At 37.1% G+C, this 26,104-nt stretch overlaps 1 protein-coding gene across 3 annotated transcripts; it reads left to right on the top strand.

The window, feature by feature from the left end:
• The first annotated feature begins 4,093 nt into the window (after positions 1 to 4,093).
• Positions 4,094 to 24,589, top strand: WDR47 (WD repeat domain 47). Of its 3 annotated transcripts, XM_009707593.1 has the most exons (15): positions 4,094 to 4,251; positions 5,826 to 5,909; positions 6,457 to 6,550; positions 7,807 to 7,818; positions 8,215 to 9,017; positions 11,608 to 11,734; positions 14,385 to 14,563; positions 14,667 to 14,924; positions 15,623 to 15,698; positions 16,927 to 17,084; positions 20,422 to 20,591; positions 21,519 to 21,689; positions 22,093 to 22,224; positions 22,985 to 23,203; positions 23,906 to 24,589. In XM_009707593.1, the coding sequence occupies exons 1-15, from the start codon at positions 4,094 to 4,096 to the stop codon at positions 24,046 to 24,048; spliced, it is 2,784 nt and encodes a 927-aa protein (XP_009705895.1). In that variant the 3' UTR covers positions 24,049 to 24,589. The 3 variants fall into 3 exon arrangements, with proteins under 3 accessions (XP_009705895.1, XP_009705897.1, XP_009705896.1); XM_009707595.1 differs by lacking the exon at positions 7,807 to 7,818 and having other exon boundaries at positions 6,457 to 6,541; positions 11,611 to 11,734; XM_009707594.1 differs by lacking the exon at positions 7,807 to 7,818 and having other exon boundaries at positions 6,457 to 6,541.
• Positions 24,590 to 26,104: the final 1,515 nt, after the last annotated feature.

Here is a 26,104-nt window from a genome sequence, read left to right as displayed (position 1 = left end):
TTCAAGAATTGTTTTCTATGCTTATAACATCATGAGAGGATTCTTGCTGTGGGCATGTGCTTAGAACATGAGTAAGAACAGAACAAGAGTGAAACTTCTCTTGGGAAAATTTATCAGTAGGTAAGGTAGTCTGTGTTCCAAAGAGCTTGTTTAAAGGACATCTTGTCCATTGAAGCTACAGAGAAAAGACGTGTCAGGTTTGTGGCAAGAAGTTGTGGTTTTTTTTCTTGATGTAGATTTCTTAGGAGGAAAACAAATTTAAATACAGAACTAGAGGAAGATGATAAGGGGGAGTGCACAGGAGAAAGAAGGAAGGAGGACAGATGTGGAAAAGTGCTGTTCTGAAAAGACTGGGTAAGGTAAAAGGTTGTAGCAAAAGCCTGGTTGGTAGAAGGCACCTGAAATGTTAAACTCTAATACTTACTTTCATTTATACCTCAAGCTAATGCTGTGCTTCAATCATTCTTGAGTATTAGAGCTTCAGCTGATCAGATTATGACGTCATGTGCCATATGTGCCGGCAGAAAGCAATATAGTGGGATGGACCAAAGATGCGGCTTGAGTTCTAATCTTGAGTTTCCCTGCTATTCTTTGCTTTTTAATTATTATTATTTTTATTTATACACATGCACACACACCACTGAATGTCAGAAAAACTGATTTATGTCATAGGGGGTGATGTGTAAGCCTATGTTTATTTATAATTTCATGATAGTGTTACAGTGCTGATTATTATTTTGACAGCATAGTGCTTATGAGAGAACTCTGAGCTCATCAGCCTAAAAAAACATCAATTACGTGTAAATCTTCTCTAGTAGGTTTACTGTTCTTTTATAGCTATTTGTGTTGCTCTGAAAGCAAATGCACGCTAAGTATTTTTATAATATTGTTAATGTATGAGCTGATGAGTGTACTTTGACTCTTCTTCAGAAGTTCAGTATCCAAACTATGTTTGGATATTATTTTTCTTAACAGGCCCCCAAAAGTTACTGTTACTAGTCCCGTATCAAATATGGAGGGTGCCGATCATCCTTTATCCTAATTTATATGGGCAATGTAAATAAAAAAAATGAAGTTAAGTGTTAGAATTGGCAAAGACTTTATATTCAGGACAAACCTGTTCCTATAAAACTACAGTGGAAAATAGAAGGCAGCTTCTTGCAGATGCTGTGTTTTATTTGCTGTAGATTGACTCCTAAGCAAACTACTGAGTATTATGCTCATTTTTCCATCAATAGAGCATATATAAATAATTAATTTTAAGACAGTCTTGAAGCTATGTAGGGTGGCTTCTTGTTTAGACTTGAGTCCAGTAGATCCAGTTGAAAAGAAAGCCAGACTTGGTGTTCCTTTCTTCAAAGGGAGTCTTAATCTGATTTTTTCTAGTAGTTTTCTGATGGGGAGTCTCAGTATAGCTTTGCATAAGTTTTACTTTGACCTTTGGCAAGGAAGTTAATTTAATTTCTATAAAAAACACCAGTGCCATAAAACATAATAGAAGAGAAATGCAAATGTGTTAGGTGAGGTTGGGAATTAAGATGTTAACACTAAACTGCTGATTAAATTTGTGTTGATTTTTTTTCCTTCAGTGTATAAGACTAGGGTTGAATTTTTCTCTGGAACCAAAAATCCATATCTAGTTGCTAAAAGGAGGAGTTGAAACAGTCCTAAAACGTGAGGAAAAAGCATCTTTCTACAAATTCTGGCTTTGGATTTGTGTGTCTATCTGCTTTCTTTCTTGCAGCAAAGCTTTCTGCAAGCCAGATTTTAATTTTTTTCCTTTGACTTTACTAGCTGGGAGTGGGCACATGGTTTCTGGGTGTGTCTTTCATGAGACCCATCAAAATACTTGGTGATTGGAATCTTCTGTGACTAAAATGAGATTTAAACCTGGCCGTTTTTAAAAATAAGTTAGGCCATTTCATCTGGCACAATTAGGAGACTGTTGTTCCAAAATAAACTATGCTGCTATAAGCGAATGCTTTCCTAGTCAAATGTTCTGGAAGAAACTTGGGAAAAAAGTTTGCATGCAACTGTGGGGAAGATGGAAAACGGGAATTTAGATGATGTAGTACAAAACCCCCTCATATTAATGCCTAATTTTTTGTATCCTTTCAAGTTCATTAGCATTGGTTTATGATGGTCAGTAAGAAGTTTCACTGGAGTATTTGTCTCTTCCTCTGTCCTCCAGTAAATAATTCATTTCTTGTTTATGCTTTATGAGTGTCTTATTGGGATTATTCAGACTTACTATGTCTGTTGTTTGATTTCTTATTACCCGTTTCTGTGCATCTTTCCTAATATGAGATAGGTAACTAGCTTATGGACGTCAGTTTTCCAAGGCCAAGGTATCTGGAGGCTGTATCATCTCTTCAGCTTGTCTTGGGAGCTGTGTTAACCACAGTTGGTTGTCTTTCAGCATCGTAGTTGCTAGATTTCCACAAAAGTAAACGGTTGTGTAAGGGAATTAAGAAGTATTTTGGTTTCTCCTTTTGAATTAAAAGGGGGAGCAGCTGAGGTAACTCTAACCTATTGCTGTGGACATCTTGCTCTGTATGATCATCTCCCTTTATTCATTTTTCTGATCACTGTTATTCCACTCTCTCTCCTTATTCCTGGGTATATTGCCTGCTGCTGACAGTTCATCACTGATACTGGCTTCTCTGGTGCGCTGTCATAACCAACTTGAGTCAGGTTGAGACTTTGCTGCTGCCAGAAAGCAAAGCTCTGTCACTTCCTTGTGTCAGCATTAGTGCCCTTGTGTCTGTGGAGTGAATGAGTGTGGAACTTGCGCCTGGATCGGAGAGGTGATCTGGCTAACAGCACAGCTCCATTGTGGGGGCCATGAAATGGCTGGGGACATGTGGCTGAGTGCAGAGGTGAGAAGAGGGACTGCCCCTTTCTGTGGTAACATGGACTTAAATCGAATTTTTCCCTGATGTGAAATCGTACTCTTGTAGCCACTGGCTTTTTTTTGAAGGGCTGCTGATGAGGCAATGCTACGTGGCTTGGCTGTGTTACAGGGTTTCTCCCCACGTCCCCAGATAGTTTTCAGCAGATCAAATTGGGAGCTACAGCTGTGAAATCTTTTTCAGGTTTAAAAAAACCCAAGTTGAACAGCTTCTACTTTAAGTCAGACTTATGGAACCACGCAAGACTTAGCTAGAAGCAGAATTTATTTTAGGTTGCTTAAGAGAAGTACATGCTACAGCTCTCATATCCTTGGAGGAACTGTGTTGCAAAGGCACTTGGACGTTGTGTCCATGGGAGCTTTAAACAAGCTGACTGTTGGCAGCCAGGGCCTTGGCCTGTTGCTGACCCAGCTGCATCTTCCCATTTTCCTTTCTGTTGGCTGGAGAGCTCATTAGACTACTGAGCCACTTCAACACATGAGTTGGTGGAAAAGGTAAGCCAATGACAAAAGTGAGGAACGCTAAGGAAGGGCCAGGAACATGCAGCTGGGGACAGGTGAGTGAGTGGGACTCTGGCAGTCAGAAGTCAGACTGCCTCAGGCCACCTTGGGTTGGCAGCTTTAGATTCTTCACAAAGTGTATAGACAGAAATAGGTGTTCTTATGAAGGAACAATGAAAACCCCTGCCTTAGTTGCCATACACTGCTTCAAAAATATGGTAGGGGGAGACTGCATTTTTAGTGTGCTGTGCTTTTTGTATATGTTAGAAACATTTAAGTTTATCTGTAAGATCTCTAGGTAATGACGTAGTAACTGGCTTATTTCTATGCTCTTTGAACTTCACTGTTTGCATTTCAGAAAGGATAATTTTACATATTGCAAACTTGGTAAGCACAATATTTTTACGTTGCAGGAGGATTGATAGATTTGTATATCTGGGCCCCTATATATGCATAGGACAGAAATAAAAAATATGCAGATGCATTGTTAGCTCTTAATTGTGGCTTCATAATCAACCTCTTATAATCAATTTCCTATTCTATTTAATTTTTGTAATGCTACAATATACTGTTCTATAAAATTGTATTTTTACCTTTTTTAATAGCCAACATTTGTTAACCAAGCATAAAATAAGATATTGATCATAGCTAAAATTTTCTTTTCCCTTTTAGGCTGCCATCATGACAGCTGAAGAAACAGTCAATGTTAAAGAAGCTGAAATAATTAAACTAATACTAGATTTTCTGAACTCAAGGAAACTTCATATCAGTATGCTGGCACTTGAGAAAGAGAGTGGGGTCATTAATGGCTTGTTTTCAGATGACATGCTTTTTCTAAGGTAGGACTTCTTTCTCTGGTGCTTAAATACCACATGTATGAAAACATACAGTTGAACTGTGATTCAGTGGGCAGCCCCATGCTTCTAAACAGGAGGTCTTACGCCCTCATCTTATTCTGCTTCTTCCTGATCTCAATTCTGTGGTCCAGCCCTGCATCATGTTCCAGCTCTGAAATTAATGACATGCTTCTGTGAGTCACTTGAAGTAAACTGACTAGGCATCATCAATGTAGGTTGAGTTGGATTTTTGTTTGTTTGTTTGTTCATTCATTTTACCTTGGTTATCTTTCTGGCATGCTAATGAAATAAAGTGTGAAGGAGTTTTAACAAGTGTCAGTGCAGGGTAAGTTGAGGAAAGCACATGAGCAAGAATAGGATGGGAGAGCAAGATCTGTTGGCATCGGTGATCTGTTATTTGCTTACCATATCAGGTGGAACTGATTGTGTAGTTTATTGACCTCTAAAATAAAATATTTTTACCATGTTCTAGTGCTAAGATCTGGGACAACTGGAGTGATTTCCAAAGTTTTTCCCCCCAAATATTATCTGTATTTCAAAATAATACGTAGATTTCTCTTAAATTTAACCATATGAACGGGGTCTATGCTATCATCAAGGCATGACAGTTGGTGTGACTTACCATTCAGGATATTGCCCTCAAAATTATTAAAAGGAGTCACTGTAGATGCACACTAGTTTTTTAGCATTGCTCTTTTCTATTTCATGCCAAAGGTACTTAATAACTTTGTAGAAGCATGAGAAAATAGTTTATACAGCTGTTCTTAAAACATTAAAAAATGTTTTACCACTGAACAAGATTTCTCACCTGGCTTTCCTTTTGATTAAAATAATGAATATTGGAATAAAAATAAATGAAAGAAGAATTAGAGAAAGATTAAAGTTTTATTAATCCTATTTGTTTGTTTTATTCTTAGCTTAGTTGGAATATACACCTAATGAGAAACTCATGCCTTCCTTGTAGATCTGGGCCTTTTATAGGGAACTCTGTGTTTTGTATGAGGATATGGAGAAATTGAACTAATCCACCTGTGCAGTCTAGCCCACTAGTCTTGGAGTTAAATTCTTAATATGGGAGCTGTGTTTTTTTTCACTCCCCACCCCCTCTTATAAAATAGGACCAGTGGTATTTAGACAATTAAAATTAACTCATTTTTAAGTTTGCTTTCATTCTTCAGGATGTATTCATTGAATCAATATATTTATTCGTATTCTTCAGGTAAGATTTTTTTTTTTTAAATAAGAATTGCAGGTGAAACAGGAGGCACACGACTGTTTTGTCCTTTTTGATGTGCCTTTAAAAGTAATTAATATTTGTCCTTCCAGTATGCCGTTATTCATACAAAATATTGAGAAAGGACTTTAATTTTGCTCTTCTTACTAGTCACATCAGACAATCATCTTGGCATCTGTGCAAAGCATCAACTTTTTGATGCAGATTGATCACCTGTTGTGTATTTAAATGACTGTTGTGTATTTAAATGAGCTGTTTGCTTAGAAAGAAAAAGGATGTTCTTGTCCAGTGAAGTTAAAGGAGTGACTCTTTCTCTTACTAGGCAATTGATTCTCGATGGTCAGTGGGATGAGGTTCTTCAGTTTATTCAGCCTCTTGAATGTATGGAAAAATTCGACAAGAAAAGGTAAAATAGAATGTATGTCAGAGTTCCGTTTTTTTGAGTTCTGTAAAATACATGATTTCTAAGTGTTCTGTAAGAAAGAAGTAGTTCTAAGTTTTTCATTTTAGTTACTGTTTTTTTCTGACCTGTATACAGTTCCTAAAGTGTGTGCATATGTTTTTTAATTTAAACCATGAAAAATATGTGCACACAATCTGTAATGAGTTTTCATTTGCCCTGCACTTTAGGAATATGGTGCATGTTGTGCTATCTTTTTATAGTTGGCTGCTCTGTCATATTTCTATTCAAGAAATGAGTATGAATGATGTACTTTTTTCTTATTAGCCTTCTAATCTTTTTAGTGTAATATTTCTGAAAGCAATAATTAAAAAAGACATTTCCTGTTAAATAATTTTGTAGTTACCAGTTTGTTAAAATTTGAGATCAGAGTTCCTTGTCATTACAATTTCTGTGGGTAACTCAAAAATTTGCTGTAAAATATCCTGCTTGTTTCTAAAAGAATGTTTAGCTACTAGATCAAGATGTATAGTATTTCACTTCTCACCTGCAGATTTCGTTACATTATAATGAAGCAGAAGTTCTTGGAAGCCTTATGTGTAAACAACGCGATGTCAGCAGAGGATGAGCCTCAGCATGTAAGAGTTGTCTCTGGTTTGGGAATTTTTTTTGTTGTCAGGAAGCCTCTTGAGGTATTCTGGTTAAAGGCAGAGCGGAAGCTTCCAGCGCTGAATACACAAATTTTTAGCTATTACCAAATGGTTTCATAAACAATGGAAAAAAATAATTGATATCCTTTGGAAATTAATGTGGCTCCCAGGTCTCAAATAGAATTGTATGTACAAGTGTTGCTTGAAACTTAGCAGCGTAGATCAGTGACCATATGCCACATTTGTGGTCCTAATCCTGAGATTTCCTTTAGGCCGTTTACTTCACCAGGCTGAAGTACAGGAAGTACAGGGCTGCTTTTTTTTTTTTTTTTTCCCCTCAAGTATTCTGAAGCAAGCCTCAGAATCACAGAAACTTCTTGTCATGATTGGGACCAGGTGAAAGATTCCGATTTGAATTAAACTTAATTTCTGTTGCTTTTAGAGAGAAAGGACACAGTTGTTTCTTTGGAGGGAACAGATGTATTCACAAAGCACTGATTCAGTTAAATGTGCAAACGGCAGGAGTTGTGAACTTAGAGTTTCAATGTTGAAAGAGACATTAACTCAAACTGGCAAAGCAAGTGTGCAGATTACCAAGTTAATTATAGTTTTTCATTTATGCTAATAATACAGGAATACCAAATTTCTAACACAAAAATGTTATTAAATTAAGAATGAAGAATGCCAGTAGCTTTAAGACAATTGATTTCATTTTCCAGACGGAATTGATTTTAATTCTGTCCTATTACACACACATTGTACTGCAGGGTCTTCTCTTGACAGTGTAGAGAAAGCGAAAAGTAAATCTGTCTTTATAGTTGCAAAGGGAAGGTGTACTATTCCTCTCATCGCTCAATCTGTATACTGTTACTAGTTAGCAGTAGAGAAAAAAAATCAGATTTATGTCCTTTTTGTTTTGAGTATTACCAAATGTGTTGACATGTTGTGGATGAAAAGCTGCTGTATTGGGCAGATGCTAGGTAACATGGTTAAGTGGAGGGGTTTATTATTTTTTAAAACTTTGCAACTAAAAATGCCAAATTATGTGTATTTAGTGTGGCGCTCGGCTTTTAGCTATCAGCAAGATTTGTCCTAAAGCCCTCTATTGATTTGGAGGTCTTCAGAGAACTGTTTGAACTTTTTTAACATTTTTGATTTGAAGAACAGATAATCTCAATGTAGAAGCCAACTCAAAGTTGCTAATCACTGGAAACTAGAGAAATCTACAAGCCTTTTATAACTTATGCCAATAGCTTTTCACTGAAGTAAAAAAAGGGGGAAAATAAGTCGGTTGGCTTTGAGAATGGAAGTAACCTTCTGTGCTACGATAGAATTGAAACTGTTTAGCTACAGATTTAAAATTTTAAGCCTATCAAACCTGAAGTGACATGAGAAAGTTCCATAGATGTGTAGAAAATGGGACTGGGTGGGGGGTTTTAGGAAGTCAAAGCATCCAGGAATTTTGCTCTGTTGTAACTATATTTGCATCAGCAAATTCAAACTCTATATTATATGCTGTTTTAATTAAAATATAAACAGTAATAGTAATAAAGGAATGATAGCGGAGAAATTCTGCTACTGCCTGTTCTTCTTCAACTAACTATTTTATTGTAGAAACATATATACTACAAACTACTCTGTTAATGTTAATATTTCTGTAGCTGGAATTTACAATGCGAGAGGCTGTACAGTGCCTACATGCGTTGGAAGAATATTGTCCCTCTAAGGAAGACTATAGTAAACTCTGCTTGCTACTGACGCTGCCTCGCTTGACCAACCATGCAGAATTCAAGGACTGGAATCCCAGCACTGCACGGGTTCACTGCTTTGAAGAAGCCTGCGTCATGGTGGCAGAGTTTATTCCTGCCGATAGGAAACTGAGTGAGGCTGGCTTCAAAGCAAGTAACAATCGTTTATTTCAGCTTGTAATGAAGGGATTGCTTTATGAATGTTGTGTGGAATTCTGTCAGAGTAAAGCGACAGGAGAAGAAATCACAGAAAGTGAAGTATTGCTGGGCATTGATCTCTTGTGTGGTAATGGGTGTGATGACTTGGACCTTAGCTTATTATCATGGCTGCAGAATCTGCCAGCTACTGTTTTTTCTTGTGCTTTTGAACAAAAGATGCTTAATATTCATGTTGATAAACTCCTCAAGCCTACAAAAGCTGCATATGCTGATCTTTTGACACCTCTTATCAGCAAACTTTCTCCTTATCCATCATCCCCAATGAGACGGCCTCAGTCAGCAGATGCTTACATGACCCGCTCCTTAAACCCTGCCTTAGATGGGCTGTCGTGTGGATTAACAAATCACGATAAGCGAGTCACAGACCTTGGGACCAAAACTTCTCCAATGTCGCACTCCTTTGCTAATTTCCATTACCCAGGAGTACAGAATCTCAGCCGAAGTCTCATGCTTGAGAATACTGAGTGTCACAGCATTTTTGAAGAGTCACCTGAGCGGTAAGTGCAACTGTACCTTTATTGTTACTTTGGCTTATGTTGCACTTTCTGTTACTGGATTCCTACCTGCATTGTAACTTTGAACATAACTGTAACATTGAAACGTAATTTGATTGTTTAAATTCTGTGGTAGTTAAAACTCTGTATACAAGGTGTTTTCTTCCTTATGCTTTTATGATCAAAGTATGTTTTTATATTTCATCTTGAGCCTTATGGATTCAATCTGGACTTTTTTAAGGTTGAAATCTTAGCGCAGAGCACAAATATGCTCTGATTATGTAATAGAGTCCAGCTAAGATTTGTGTTCAGTATTACTGAATTCTTTCATACCAGATAAATAAATGGAGACAGTGAAATAGCTGTAACTCCATCTTTTTCCCATCCATTTTGTCCTCAAATGTCTGTAAATTTTGGTCCTGACACTGTAAATTATTAAGTATACTTCAAAAATTTACATATCGAAGTAGTCCCAATGAAGTCACTGGAAATGACTATATGCTGTCATTGTAGCATTCCTCTATCACTTAAATTGTTACAATAGTAGTTCAGCTTGAATATTTTACTTACCATTTTCCAAGCCAAATCCAAATAAGGTGGCTGAATGTATTATGGGGTTTTTTTATATTGGACTTGGAGGTGGCTGGGTTATGGTAGTGATGAATGCTATTAATAACTTCTTTTAATGCAATGTAGACTGCAAAACGGACTTTTCTCCTTCCTTATGAACTAAAGCCTGTATCAAAACTTTGCACTTCTTACCTTCTGAGAGAAGTCCTGGTAACTAGAGGAAGTGGTACTTGTCAATTAAGACCCTATCATCATGTTTTTGCTTGACCTTTATTTTGATCAGCAGTTCTGCCCCTTTCTAAACGTTATATCCATGCTTCTGTAGAAAGCAGCTGTCAGGTTTGTTTGGCTCTTGGGAGAACCAGGTGGGTAACTAGCACTGCACTTGAGTGCGCTGGCCAGCAGAGGACACTTTTAGAGCTGTGGTGTTCAATCCTCGCTGCAGTTGGTGACATTGTTAGTGTTGCCTTAACACAAGATACAGAATATTGCTGTAAGGTAAAGAGCAGCTGTAACTAAACTCAATAAAAAGGAAATAAACACCATCATACTGATATCTGTTCACCAATGATAATGGAAATTTTTACAGTAATGTATGTTGTAGTACACTATTTTAATGCTTATCTTGAAAGGAGTTACTTTGTTTGATTCTAAACGATCTACTTTAAATCTTTGGTTTTACCGACCTCTTCACAACTGGAGTTTTTGTGCATAGCTTAAGTCTTATGGAAGTATCCCTTGTGTTACATTTTTAAAAAGTGTACCTCCTGAAGTTACTAATGAATTGTGAATCCTCTAATTTTACTGATCTGTGTGCACAAACCTTGACATTTGTGCGTGTTGCCCAGGGTCCAATGTTAAAACTGATTCTTGAAAGCTTTTTGTTTCCCTTTTCAGTATTAGTGTACTAGAATAATTCTGCACAAATAGACTTATCTTGTGGGCTAAATAAAGTGGTAAATTGCTGCAGTTCTTTGTGTAGGCATTTTCATGTGATGTTAAGTGAAGTTTATAGTTCTTAACGTGTTTTTATTTATTTATTTATTAATTAATACATCTCTTGAAGGTTAGAATTATATTAAGGGGCCAGACCCATAGTTTTCAAGAAGGCATTACATTTTTCAGAAGAAAATCCAACTTCAGATTAAGTGTCCAACTTAAATGGCAATATTTGCAAGGGTAGAAGCTGGGAAGCTGAGCTTTATGTAAATCTGGCCCTTGCTTCCTCTTGCACATGACAGAAATATGGTATTACTTTTATAAGTTGTATTCAGCAAGCCTTTTAGTCAGCTACGTTACTTTTGTTATTATGCAGAGATACCCAAAAAGTTTAAAATAACTTCTTAAAGAGCTTTGCTGTAAGTCACTGGATACAGAGTACTCTAAGTTGACAGAACTAAAGATGGGAATCCATGGCTTTTAATGTGTTTGACACACTTACTGATTGCTAAAGCATTTTGGAAAGAGTTCCATGCAGAAATCTTAAACAATACAAGAATAGCAAAACTGGTTTAAATGTTTTCCTATGTAGCAATTTCAGGAATGTTCCAGCTGATGGATGTTAAACGTAGTTTAAATTTAGATTGGTAGTGATAATTAAACTAATACCTTATAGAAGGCATTAGTCATATAGTATATCTGATACATTCCATCCACGTAATTGCTTTGAAAATAGGAGATCTTGAGTAACTTGTTAGTTAAAGGCTATATAATTCAAGTGTAGGGGTAGAAAACATGGAATTTGGATATCCCATGGTAGTAAAGCTTTTTGGAAAATGTGGGAACAAAGGACACTGAATGTCTGTGCTTTTTGTTTGTTAGGGGTTTTATTTTGTTTAGCGTAACCCATTGCAAATGGCATTTTTTTCCTAAGCAGTGTCTTCAGTTTTATGTGACTTAAGTAGTTTGCACACTTGTGTTATCAGATTTTACTCCAGAATGTTATCTTTCTCTACTTACCAGGGGATTTTCTACTCTTAATTTTTCTCAATTAAGTTTCTCTTCTTTTCTGTGTTGCTGCAAGAAGTGATACTCCCGTGGAGCCACAGCATCCCATCAGCAGTGAGACTTTGTGCCAGAGTTCAGTTCCAGAAAATGAACCACTTAATGGAGCACAGAGTCAGGGATCAGCCAAACAAGAGAAAAATGAGGTAGTGGTTGGTTGTTTAAAAATAATGAGGCCCTTTGAGCTGTGTTCTGATGACTTCATAATGATTTGCCTTTGTATTGAGAACTTCATGCATGACAATGGGTTGCTTTGAATCTTGTTTTTATTATAGTAAAAATACCATGTTGCATCTTGTATAAGAAACTACTTTTTTTTTTTTCCCCATTGTATAAAGTTTTGCTGTCATTTGAGTCTGTAATGAAGCTGATTAGTGTGCCTTCTCACATCAGCAGTGTTGCTAAACTGTTTGTATATATTTTTTTTTAAAAAGTGCTTTGCAATACTCAAAGCCAACAATGTTAGATTAAACAATGCTTAAGAATCCTTTTAGTGTTTTAGCAAGGAATCTGGCATGTAGCCTACAATTTTTGGTGTTAACACCAAGTTTCGTAGGTCATTGTGTTTCGTGTGTGTGGAACACAGAGAAATTAAAATTGCGTAATTCCCTAGTAAATGTATCTTCGCTATTTAGAATCCAGTAGCATAACCTTTTTTTGGATTCATCTTTGAAGCATTGTGCCTTGACTATTCTTTTTCCTTTTTTCTTCTTAACAGCAATATGAGGAAAGTGAAATAATAGTTCAGTAAGAAACAGTGAAAACAGTTATCTAATCTATTCTTTTTCCAGTTTTAAACATCTGTCTCTTAATTCAGTAATGATTAATAATATTGAGTATGTGGTCTGTTTTGTTTGCAGACTTCAGTTTGATTTTCTTAAGTAAACTTTGTCTTGGCTTATGACATCTATATGGTACTGAAAACCAGTCTAGTCTTGATAGGGCTATGTTCTTGTAGACTCTGGGTACTTGAATGAGGCAACAGGGCCTGTTGGAGGATTAACAAAGTCCTCCAAACTTGAGGACTTCACTCCCCTCAAGGACTTTGCCGAGTAACTTCTCTGCTGCAACCATGTTGTATATGCACACTGGGAATACAGCAAGGGAGAATAGAGCATAGCTAGACGTATAACAGAGCAGGCTTCAAAAGGCAAAAAAAACACAGATGCAGAATTTGTAGGAGAGAATGAAGACAGGAGATGCTGTGCTATAGGTGAAGATGTTGGCCAGACTATTCTACATAAGTAGAAATGAATGTAGTACCCAGTACAATTTCACCTTGTTTCTTTTCCACATCATAGTGGTGTATGTTTATACCTGTGTGGGTAAGAAATTCATTCGAGTTTCTTTTCATAGCTTTATTTTTGCATTGTTCCTGGAGGGATTGAGTTAGAAGCCAGAGTTTATAGAACAGAGCATCTGGGCAACGTATTTCAGGTTTAGGTGTTAGTTCGGATAATAATGACACAGAATCCAAAGGATCAAAGGATTGAATCCAATGGCAACAAACAAGTGTCAGTCATGGAAAGGCATATAGACATGAATATACCTGTTGCTTAGAAGGATTATAACCCAGTGACTGGGGAATAGTTCACGTGTTTGAAATACAGAGGATGAATGCTTTCTAGACTTCTGAAGATCGCTTTGGAGTTTCTAAATTGCAGGTATTCATCTCAGGAGACTTAAGATGGTAAACTTTTTACAAATGCAACAGCGCTAGGAAATCTATTATAAAGCAAAAAATTATTGTGTCAGAGAACACAAGATCAAAATCATAATGCAAGTATCTTTATTTGGAAGAAATGCAAAGGCTCATAGTTATAAAGAAGGATCCTTTGTGTGAATTTTCTGAGCTAATGCGAAGTTATCAGGATGTCCTTATACAACTTAGAATCATTAGATGACAAAGATGTCACTTTTGAAAACAAGCCAAAAAAAAAACCCACCAGAGTTTTTTCTTTTACTACTAGTTGGTAAATATGCAGTTAAGGCTTTTTTCTTTAGAAAATGTGTGGCACTTCAGTGTTGATATTTTGGCCTTGGACTAAAGTGCTTTGTGTTTTCTGTAGGGTATTTTTGTTTGTTCATATTTAACTTGTTCTTAACTATTTTATGCTGGTAGCATTTGGAACTAGTGGCACAGAGAGAAAGTGAGGATCAGGGAATGCAGAAGGCAGTGAGTCCTGGGGAGCTGGCAGAGTGGGAAGCTAAAGATAGTATGTAAAAGGGAAGAGAGGATGAGAAAGGAAGCTCAAGTATTTGTGTTTGGTCCAGAAAGTAAGGAATTTTTAAAGTCAGAACAAGGTGCCAATTTCAAAAGTAAGATGTAACACTTGGATAGACCACTTCAAGGTTGGCTACTGGGAGAGGTAAATCAGTTCTGCAGACTGATGGCAGGGAGGTGTCAACATGCAGAAAATACTAGTAATTTGTAGTGAAAATATGACTTGGAATTTGGAATATAGCTTACATTGTTTTCTGATTTTTATTTTCAATAAACAACAAACCTATTTGTTTTGATCTTAAGTAATACTTTGGAAGTTTTGTAGGAAAGAGGAGTGTCCTTCTGAATTATGGCAGAACTACTTCAACAGTGAATAGCACAGGCTGGCAGTGATTTCCTTTTCTTAATATGTAAATTGTATCTGGTTTTAAGGAAGACTGAAAGCATTGTTCCTCAGAGGAGAATCTGCTGACCTTTTGATACTTATATTGAAATAACGAACCGGAAAGTGAATATTTAGGTTAAATACTGCAATTGTTTAATTTTTATCAGCAATTCTTATTTCTGTTTAGCTTCGTGATTCAACAGAGCAGTTCCAGGAATATTACAGACAAAGACTACGTTACCAGCAGCACTTGGAACAGAAAGAGCAACAACGACAGTTGTACCAGCAAATGTTGTTGGAAGGAGGTGTAAATCAAGAAGATGGAGCTGACCAGCAACAGAATCTTACTGAACAGTTTCTTAACAGGTTGGAGGGTTTTGTTGGTTCTCCATCCACCCACTCCTATTCCTCCTGAAGTTCTCATAATAACCTGGTTTGGTCTTTTTTTTTTTTTGTCATTTGTTTTCAGATCTATCCAGAAACTAGGAGAATTAAATATAGGTATGGACAGTCTTGGAAATGACGTACAAACACTTAGCCAGCAGTGTAATGGGAGCAAAGCTAGTGCATCTGCCAATCCAGCAAGTAACTTTACATCAGCACCTTCAGATGCTAGTCAGAGGATAACAACTGACAGCCAAAATGTTAATACAAGCACTCCTCGAAAGCGTGGATCAGCTAATCAGATACCCTTTCCTGAAGAGTCACCTGTACAGGGGAATCAAACGTAAGTTATTTGAGACTGCTCAGGACTGGAAATACCCTTCTCTTAGCACTGTGGGAGTAGCTGTTTGTATTTATTTTTAGTTATCAAATGAATTTGTCATTGAATAGGAGTATTTACCCCACGATCAGTGTTTTCTATATATTTTAATAGGGATTATAAAATCCTTTTTTTTTTTTTTTGACAGCATACATAAGAAATAGTGGTTATTTGTTACGGTTTACATTTTATGCTTATTTTTAATTTCAGACTTTTTATTCTGTCTTATATGTATAGTTCTTGTTTATTTTGTGTTCTAAGTTTCTGAAAGTTGTTTTTTTTATGAAATACAAACTAGAGAGAGAGGGGCAGGGCAGAGTGGAAACTGGATTTCTTTTGTTAAGTAAAGGTAGGGCTGACCTGAAAGCAACAGCCATTTTTCCATGTGTGTATGTATGTGTATACGTATGTATGTTATGTAATGAAAAAAAAATTTAACTTGCATTCACTCTTTCAATGCCTGGAGTTGCTGCAACACCTTGTAAAAATAATAGTTTAATGATAAAGAATCAGACACACTTAACACTTGTCCACACATATTAGTTCTGAGAATGACTGAAGCTGTACCTTTAGTCCAAAAAATGCTTATTCACAAATCTGTCCCTGCTCTTGTTTTTTTTCTGTCTTGTTGTAAATTTAAACTCTTCTCGAAATCAAAACAGTATACCAGAACATGCTGTCACTCAGCCACAGTTGGAAGACTCTTCAGGGAATTTAACTAGGACAAGAGGCGATGAGGTGAGTCTTCTTATTGTCCTTTACAATTTGTGTTTTCACAAGATTCAGAATCTAATCCCGAGTATGTGACATTCTCTCATTGTTAATAGATGTTTAGAATGAATTTTGGTTGATGCAGTACCTACAGAATCACAGAACCATTAAGATTGGAAGGGGCATCTGGAGACTGAGTCCAAACCCACTGCTCAAAGAAGGGTTAACCAGAGCAGGTTGCTTGGGGCTGGGTCAAGTTGGGTTTTGAGTATCTCCAAGGATGGAGACCTCACAACGTCTGTGGACAACCTGTTCCCATGTCTGACCACCCTCATAGTGTTTTTAAAACGACAAAAAAGTTTAAATGGAATTTCCTGTATTTCAATTTGTGTCCATTGTCTCTTGTCCTTTCCCTGGGTACGACTGAGAAGAGTCTTGCTCCATCTTCTTTACTACTCCTGCTGGGTATTTATATACACTGATGAGATTTACACACACACCCACACCCCAAAAAGCCCTTCTGATCTTAAGGCCAAACAGTCCCAGCTCTCTCAGCTTTTCCTTGTACAACAGAGGTTCCAATGGGATGTCTTTTACAGCCATTGTTTTGTGTTGTCCAGGTTGAAACTTTGATTGTTGGACTCCAGTCAGTATGGTCCAACTTTAGGGAAATAACTTTGCAATAAATACATTCCAAAGTTTCTGCATCAGATAAATAAAAATCAAAATTTTAGAAAGGTGGTGATGAAGTCATCAGGAGGATGATGTAGTAAAGCTTAGCATAATTTAATGATAACTTTGTGTTATCTACAGGGTGAAAAGCTGATTCTTATGTTTGTTACATTTGTTTTGTAAACTATGTTTATGACTTGGACTATTTTCAGTAAAAATGAAGCTTTGTTCCCTTTGCAAGTTTCACACAGCTCAAATGTGTTTACACAGAAATAAACTGTAATATGTGTCTGAGATGGACTCTTTAGAACAAAAGCTGTTGGAAGGCTGGAGGGAGAATGAGGAATGTTAATCTAATATTAACTGTAAAAGTGAGTTGAAGAAAAATGAAGTATGCTATTCCTTGACCTGGAGTAGACATTGTTTTACAAATCTGTAATTTGAATAGTTTAGCCTGGTGCTGCTACTTGTATTAATACTTTGGCACAACAGTTTTACATAATTCTGCGAAACAGTCACATCCACTTTTAAATGTCCAGTTTTATGGTGAAGAACCTAATTTGACTGTTACCCTTCTACACAGGATGACAAATCAAAAAAGCAGTTCATTTGCATTAATACTCTAGAAGACACACAAGCTGTCAGAGCTGTAGCCTTTCATCCCAGTGGCAGTTTATATGCTGTTGGCTCCAACTCTAAAACTTTGAGAGTTTGTGCCTATCCAGAAGTAATTGACCCAAGGTAAGAAAGCTTGTATAATCATTTTCTTTTTCTGTATCATAGCACTTCTTTCTCCTGTAGCTACTGGTATCTCTGTTTCATACCTTTATTTTGTTTTTAAGTAGTGCAGTGCTCTCCTTAGAAACCTGAACTGCCAAACAAAAATAAGATTGCTGAAGAATTTGTATATTTGTGGGGCTACTCTTTTGCTCTCTTCCATTACTGGCAAGATGCGTTGCCCCAATACCACACCTTTCCTTAAAAGGTATTATTTTTGTATCAGCAGGTAGGCTTTTCTGTGTTTACTGTGATGGCTTCTGGTTTTGATACTCCAGCTGCAAAAGCGGGAGAAGGCATGTGTTGGTTCCCAAGCCAGCACAAGTCGGGCTTCATGAGATGCAGTTTCTGGCAAGAGGACAGACTTAACAGTAGAGAAAGCAGTGCTTTCTTCAGCTTTCACAGAAAATTTTGCCAGAGCATGTCTGTTGGCCCGTTGTTACTATAAACGTTGTTTTCCTGATACTTTGGTTCCTTGACAGGAAAAGCGCTATTTGTGGTTTACTGTGCACTAGTCTTTTCTGTTTTCACCCATTTTTGATAGGAGGGGGGAAAATATTTTTTCACCTGGAACTAAATATTGCCATCTCAATAACCATCTCCTTGTCTCTGCTCCAATTACACTGTTTTCTTGGAGTAGCGGGGAAGTGCAGGCATCAAAAAACTTCACAATTTCAGAAGGAGCTACAAGTATGCACAGTGACTTTATCTGGGACACCTTCCCAGTTTAGGACTCATGTTCAGGCTTCCAAAGTGTTCAAAAAGTAATCTGATTTTTTTTTTTCACTTCCTCCTTAAATATCATCAGTAATGTAGCCTTTGAAGTTTAATTTCAAAATATTTATTGGCAATGTATGAAACAAACAAACAAACAAGTTGATTTCTGACATCCAGTGCAAGCTGACTTGCTGGGCTTCAAGCCCAGACAACCTCCTCCTGATTGGTAAACAGTGCAAAACATTTTCAGTGGAATGGATGCTGCTTTGTTGACTAACTGTGGTCTGCTCTCACACAGCTGCTTGTTCTAACTGTTGGGGAAGGGCAGATTGACTCTGCAGCCTTAGACTGTAGTTACAGTGCAGGATCTGATGTGACAAGTGACATAGTGCATCTCAATATGAAAGGAATACTGAGATTTCCTTAATTCTGAACTTGTACTTCTTCCTCTTACTGTTTTTTTCACTGTGCTTACAGTCTGCCAAAAACATTTCATCATGGGATTTACAAGTCAGCAGAGATTACATTATCTTAAAGATATTCTAATCTTTGTAACAACCTGAGTCTAGACACGCATTCAAAATTTTTTGTGTTTTTCAAAAAAGTATAATTGTGTAGAATATCTGGTAAATAGCAGTTGTTTAATTGTACATCAAAGTTTTGTTGCGACTTTTAAGCTTTTAAAATTGTCCTTCAAACTGACATACAATTTGTGACAGGTTGCATTTTGAGGTTTGGGGGGGTGTTTTGGTTTTGTTTTCCTTTCTCTAAATGTATAATAGTAGTGTGCTTTTTTCATATGTTTAACACTGATAGATAAACATTACAATTCTGCAGATGTTGCTCAAATAATAGCAATGCTTCCACGGAGCTGATGGGCAGCATGTGGTCTCTGTGCTGGGCAGGTGCTCCCATGTCCGGACAAAGTCGGTGATTCTCAGCTGCTGCTTCCACCTCTTAACAAATGTAGTGAATCCAAGCTCTGAGTGCAATATAAGGCATTAGGCCATTTAGGAAGTTCTGTAGTGTGCGTTGAATGGTGATCCTGATTTAGGCTGATCTGTCATGGATTTTCTCTCTGGCAATAAAATAAAACTAGCTTCCATGTAGATTTATTTCAGTATTCTTTATTAAAGCCATGTTTGTCTCAAAAGTTTTCAAACAGACTTTGATGGTTGTCTTCTGTTTTTTCTCTTTGCCTCTTTTGTTCAAGTATTTATAGTATGGTGTCTGAATTTTTCAATCACAATTTAATTTGTTGAATTTCTATTGTTGATGTTACTGGAGTGGATGTCGATGGAGTCAGATACAGCAATACTTTATCTTAAGCACCTGACTACTTCCTGCTGTGGGAACAGAAAAATAACATTGTAGGAAGTTAATCAATTGAAAGAAAGGAAATGTACATCAGTGGGATTGTTCCTTTTACTTCAACCATACATAAAGCTGATCTGGTTTCAGAAATAAGAATATATGGTATGTTTAGATGCTGTGAAGATTCCTGCATTAACATATAACGGTGAATGTGTCTGTCTTGCACCGATTGCTGTATTAGATTTTCTAGTAGATGAGTGAAGCTTTGAGAGTCACTTTATTCAACAAGTAATATCCAATGTACAGCTCATAATGAACATATGAGTGGTGGGTTTTTTTGTTATATGGAGTTTTTTTGTTATTTATTTTTATTTAATGGCCAAAGAGGAGACAGTACTTGACTTAGGGCAGCATTTTTCTGTGTCTTCCCAGGTAGGGTTAACACAGAAGCACTTTGGGTGCTCAATGAGTCCCACTCATTCTGACAGCAAGGATGGCGTAGACAACAACTTTTTGGATAAAACAGCAGGCCTCAGTTTTTATTGTTACAGTACTACCAGGCACAACAAGAGCCCCAAACACAAGTATATGGAGCCCTGTCACACGATTATGGTGTCATACCACACACAGTCCCCAGTTAGGGATTGTGTCTGGTGGGTGGGAAACTGGAAGAGAAACACCTTCCTGCACACATACACAGAGGTTACACAGGCTTCTGCTTTGTTCTTTCAGGAATCTGGATTTTCCAATCTGCTGCCTGGTAGTTTAGTCCCAGATCCAGCCTTTAGCCATGCCAGCTGCACTGGGTACTGCCCTAGATAGTGTATGTCTTACGAGCTTTCTTGGACTACTGTTGCTTAGTTGAACTCAAAGCATATTCAAAAGTGGCCACAGGATCAAGACATTGAAGTATGAAGGATGTAGAGAAAAATCCCACCAGTTTAGGACTCTGGGGATAAGGTTTCATTGTATGTAGGTGGTAATTACTATATTTTATCTGTATCAACCCTTTATAGGTGAAAGGACTGTGTAAGTTCTTTTTGCCTGTCCAATCACAAATGCAATGGGAAGATGAGGAAAACTGAGAAAATGGGATGGAGAAGATCCTTTTGTTCTGTCTTAGATCACATGTATATGTTTCAATGCAAACAGTCATATGTATTTCATATTACCCAAAATATTAGAAAAACAGTATTTTCATTTTAGAATACATTGTTTTCCTTGCAAATAAAAGGAAGTTGCATATTTTTCTTTTTTTTTTCCTCTCCAGTGCTTATAATACTCCTAAACAACCTGTAGTTCGCTTCAAAAGGAACAAGCATCATAAAGGATCAATCTACTGTGTAGCCTGGAGTCCCTGTGGTCAACTGTTAGCTACTGGTTCTAATGATAAATATGTGAAAGTACTGCCTTTTAATGCAGAAACTTGTAATGCAACAGGTAGTATGCATGTACATTTAGTTTAAAGAATTTATTTTCAATTATTTGTCCGATATTTGGCAAAACCATTCAAATTACATTGATTATGTAGTTAATAGGTTTTGTTACTTTTATTCTAATACTTTGATTAACTTACATCTCTCTTCCCTTTCACCATCACTGTAGTTTCTGTCCAGCAAAGAGTTACTGAGGGGTTGGGGATTATCTTTTGGGTTTTGGTTTGGTTTTTTGTTTGTTTGCATTTTGGTTTTGTTTTGCAAGACTCTGGTATTGTGCTATCTTCTGATAGACTTTTTTTTTTTCTCCCCCCTCCAAGATATGGTAAAACCACCAGATGTTCTTACCCAACTCTAGTTCTTGATTATCAGTAGAAATTTATTTCCGCTTCCAGTTCCCATTTTTCTTGCCTAATTCTGTCATCTCCCGCATCTTAGAAGTCTAAGGCTTCTCTCCCAGCAAATACTGTTTTCCATGCCAAACCCTCCTAGTCAAAACACTGAATATACCTCTCTTCTGTTTTGAACTTAGGCTACCTTGTCCTGTGTGGTTCGGTGTTCTCAATGATCATTCCCTCCTGGCAGAGAAAGCCTTTTTAGTTCACCATAGTTTACGAAAAGAAATAAATGTACTCTTTAAGCCTTGGCTGGAATTGGCTGTGGAGATGGTCTATGCACATTTTGCAAAGCTTTAGGAACTGTAGAAAGCTCAAGCAACAATCAGAAATAAGATTATTAGAGATTTTATTTGAACTCTAGTAATAGAAATAGTGTGTTCTATGGAAAGTGCACAACAATGTTTATACTTGGTAGTATACCCGCCCTTGCCTAAAATACTCTGCATTATCACTGTAGCTGCTTTAAAGATTGCAGCACTAAGTGATAAGCAAAGTATGCCTCATTTTGTTCCTCGATTTTTAAATTATTTTAGGACCAGATTTGGAGTTCAGCATGCACGATGGAACAATCAGAGACCTTGCTTTTATGGAAGGCCCAGAAAGTGGTGGTGCTATTTTAATAAGTGCTGGAGCAGGGGACTGTAATATTTACACAACAGATTGTCAGCGAGGACAAGGTCTGCATGCTCTAAGTGGTCACACTGGTATGTATGTTGTTGCTTCTCTCTTGCACTCTTTAAGTCTGTATTGTATTCTAATAAAGTTGTTGGGTTTGTTTTGGTTATTTTCCTAAATGTCTTTGTGTGTTTCTTTCTAGCAAGACTTTTTTTTATCTCCAGATTGCTCTCAAGGCGTTTTGAGGGGAGATGGGGAGTGTTTGTTTTTAAATATGTTGGCTGTTCATTTAATGGAGAGAGTGCATGCTTCATTCCAGAGAAGATGCAAAGCTAGGTATTGCCTTACACTGTTGGCATTTTAGATCATGCAACGTGCAGGTTTTCCATAGGATTGTTAAATCTCTGAATGCAGCAAAAAAAATCAGAACTGTAATATTTCATTATTTGATTAATGATGTTTAATCAAATAAAGAAGTCTTCTTGTTCACAGGTCATATTTTAGCACTTTATACATGGAGCGGCTGGATGATTGCATCTGGATCCCAAGACAAGACTGTAAGATTCTGGGATCTGAGAGTGCCAAGCTGTGTTCGTGTTGTGGGAACAACATTTCATGGAACAGGTAAGACTTGCTACCATGCTTCTGATTGTTCTTGCATAAAAATATATTTTAAAGATGTCTAAGTAGTATAGAGTGAATGTAAGGGGTTTTGGTGTCACAGAATGGAGGCTTGGCTTTAAAAGAAAGAAGTTGTGAGGTTATCTTTACCTGTGTGTTTTGTTTGGGTTTTCGGGGCGGGGGGGGGTTATTTTTTAAAGTAACACTTCCTTTCAAAAGTTGGCCAGTTTTTTGCCTTGTGACTTTGAGACACTTCTGAGTTCATTAAAATTAAAACAAGACACATGATAACTGTTTCAGAATCGAAGGAAAGGGTGGGAAGGAGCAGCCATTTTTGCAAGTCATCAGCATACTCTGTAGAAATCTGCAAAAGTATCTTAAGAACCACTTGGGTTTGGATTTGTTTCTTGAAACCTTTGAGGGGGAACAATAAGTTACAACTGGGGGAGGGGGGAATTCCTTGCATTATTCTGCAGTATTTCATAAAGTGTGGCTTTTTTGCCTGTGACGAAATAGATACTTTTTCTAATGCAGCTTTAATAGCGGCTTTGCTATCATTCCAGTGTGACCTATGGCTTCAGAGTTTTAAGTGCTAGAACATAAAAATTTTCGTATTTTAAGGTAACAGTAGCTAGGTATGTTCACCTTAAATTTAAGACCAGTGTTCAGTATTCTTTTTAAAAAAAAAAAGTTGGCTATTTGTACAAATGTACATAAGTGTAATATGTGGTTGTGTTTTGTCTTGTTTTTTTTTCTACTGTAGGAAGTGCTGTAGCCTCTGTAGCTGTTGATCCTAGTGGTCGTCTCCTGGCTACAGGACAAGAGGACTCTAGCTGTATGCTGTATGATATTCGAGGAGGACGAATGGTGCAGAGCTATCATCCTCATTCCAGTGATATTCGTTCTGTTCGCTTCTCTCCAGGGGCGCACTACTTGCTCACAGGATCATATGATATGAAAATAAAGGTGACAGACTTGCAAGGTAACATACTACAAAGGATGCTAGGTTAATTTTCAGTTTGGTGCTTTTAATATTGAGGTTGGAAGAGAACTTGGTTCCAAGATCAAGTTCTAATTTAAAAGGGGAAACAATAGTAGAGCTTTGAAGGGTTTGAAATGTGTATAAATGTGATTATGTCTGTTAGCAATTGGCTAGTTGTGTTGCTAAGAATATAGTCTATGAACTAAGTCTTGTTTTGGGGAGGAGGGTCTGATCATGATAAAAGAACTAATTAACGCTGTTGCCTGTTGAGATGGCCATTGCTTTCAGGCAGCATTCATAAAATTGACCCTTTAAAAAAAAAAAGAAAAAAGTGTCATAATAATGCTTATTTTTATTGGGAAGAGTTGAGAGAAGATACTGGGTATATCTAATCTACTTGATTTTCTTGGACCGTTAAATTTTAATCACATAATGTGAAAACTGAATACCTGTAAAGTTGTACTGTGTCTAGTAATGCCTAGAAACCAAAACACTGGAGCCTTGTGTTATGCTCTGGGTGGAGGCGGGGGGGTCAAGTATGCTTCATGAGGTGAAATACATATGTAAGCTTTACAAAACAAACTGGGGGGGAGGAATAAAAAACAAGAACAAACAAAAACACCAAAAAACCCACCCCAAAAAAACAAAGAGCTGGGACATAAATTCATGAAATGACTAATGATTTCTGTTCCTCTGCCATAGGGGACCTCACGAAGCAGCTGCCTCTTATGGTGGTAGGAGAGCACAAGGACAAAGTTATTCAGTGCAGATGGCATACACAGGATCTTTCTTTCTTGTCGTCTTCTGCGGACAGAACTGTAACCCTTTGGACCTACAACGGCTAGAGTGCAAACAAAGGCATCCTATGCAGCTAAAGCACAGAGACCTGAGACTACAGAACTGTAAAAACAAACTAATAATAATTAGGCATTGAGAGAGCAGCAGTTGTTTTTGTGTCTTACTAAGAGGAGGGGCACTTGTCGCAGATTTTTCTGGTTTCTAGGAGGTCTTGGTGTTTTTAGTATATTCTTTTGCAGTGCTTTCAGTCTTCCATGTGAACTCATGCTGCTGTGACCTATTGTAGTCTTGTTGCCAAAGTCTATGAGGAGAACTCTTTATGTTGTTGATGTGCACTCAAAGTAACATGAATGATGTGTTTACAGTTTGGTATTAATTGCATTCCTTGGTCTTTGCCTCGATGAGAATTTTATAATAGAAACTTAAGTTGAACAACACTTTAATCAAGTCTGTATGTAACTAGTTCCACACACATACATAAAAGATAAATTATTTCCACTGTTTTTTCAGATTTATTGTATTCATCACTTCTCAACAAGAGGTCAAACTTTGTAACATCTCCACAATTTCAACTTTTGTAGTAATAAATTCTGAACTTTAAAGCTGACTAGGCAGTAACCACATCTTGATTATGGTCCATTATATAGTGTGGGGGTTTTTTTTCTTTCTTTTCGTCTAAACTGGGGGAAATGTTGCTGGTTTTACTACATTACATTTGTTTTGAACAAGCTAACATGTTGGAGGGGGAAAAAGTAAAATATTGATTTTTGTTTGTTTGTTTTGTTCTGGCTGTAGAAACATATAATATTTTACTTTTTGAATGCAACAGAATACCTCTGTGTATAGTGTACTGTAGAAAAGAGTGGATTGGCAGCAGTTGTCACAGTGAGCTTAATGGCGATCAGTTTTTCAAGTAAAAGGGATGCCATTAATGCTATAATAGAAACCAGCATGGCTTAAAATGCTATGTCTGCATGATAATTTAAGAATTGTTTAAATTCCCAGTTCAGAAGCTTATCTGAATTTTTTTTTCTTGCACTGTTTATGTATGGGAAATTGCAGTTTTATTTCTACAAAACTTTAGATTCTAATGTTTATGTATTGTTATATTTTCATATTGTACAGTTCCTTTTACTTTTTAAAATATAAACCTTAAACATTAGGTTATTTATTTATTTGAACTGCAGTTAAGTTTGGGACTCTCTTGGTTACTAAATTATATGTGCACTGTAGCAAGCATTTTTAACTATCGTATAAAAGTGGAAAGGTAACTATAGAAGTGTATCTGTGCTATAATCTCAATAAAGACCTCCAACACCTGCAGCTGTCTCATCTGTTATTTTGGATTCCTGGTTTGTAATTCCTCAATGCAACTCTCATACTACAACTGTATGTCAAAATCTGTTATATGCTTAGAACTGTAACAGATTTTAGGTCTTTGATACTACTTCCAAGTATCTGACTTGGCAGTGTGATAAGTAGTAATACAGTAGCACGGAGATGAAAATATGTTTATTTTTGTATATTGGACATGTAGGTTAAGGTCCTAATGCTGCTTTGGAGGAAAATACAACTGCTAATCACTTCTGTTCCTCCAGTTGTCAATCTATTTTTAGTTAGCACTAGAAATATTTAAATACTAATTTCTTTACATGAACTTTATTACAACTTCTGTCTTTACAGAGATGATTTAGTTTTACATTTGTCGCTTTATGTCCTAGCCTCCTGTGATTCTGAGCTGTTTGTATGTGGGAGCTCCCAATGCTTGCTTGTATTTACTAAAGGGAAGTCCTTCTCCTATATGTAGACAATTAAAAACACAAAAACAAATCAATGTATAGGACAAGAAGGGGGAGGGGAATAACTTGGTGGGCATTGCTGCTGCTTCCTCTCCTGCAGGTGCGGGCGGCTGGGCTGTATCACTGCTTCGCTCCGGGGGGGGTGGAACGTAAACTGTGCTGTTGCGTCTGCTCCACGGCTGCGTTCTCCCGGCCTTCAACGGTTGTGTTCTTCAACCTGCTGCTCGTTTAGACGATGTTTATTTTCTCTGCTGCCGCCTCCTACACACGCTGCTGATCCTGGCCGCGCTGCTCTGCGACTGGA

Source organism: Cariama cristata, unplaced genomic scaffold, assembly GCF_000690535.1.
Source record: "Cariama cristata isolate BGI_N322 unplaced genomic scaffold, ASM69053v1 scaffold21489, whole genome shotgun sequence".
NCBI lineage: Eukaryota > Metazoa > Chordata > Aves > Cariamiformes > Cariamidae > Cariama > Cariama cristata.
Note: the sequence above shows the minus strand (reverse complement) of the source record. Positions and strands in the feature narration are given on the sequence as shown.

Bases quoted from the DNA above. Each gene is read 5' to 3' on its own strand.
- WDR47 (XM_009707593.1), top strand. From the start codon at position 4,094: ATGACAGCTGAAGAAACAGTCAATGTTAAAGAAGCTGAAATAATTAAA. The intron at 9,018-11,607 runs GTAAGTGCAACT...TGTTGCTGCAAG, and splicing joins TTTGAAGAGTCACCTGAGCG to AAGTGATACTCCCGTGGAGC. The intron at 14,564-14,666 runs GTTGGAGGGTTT...ATTTGTTTTCAG, and splicing joins ACTGAACAGTTTCTTAACAG to ATCTATCCAGAAACTAGGAG.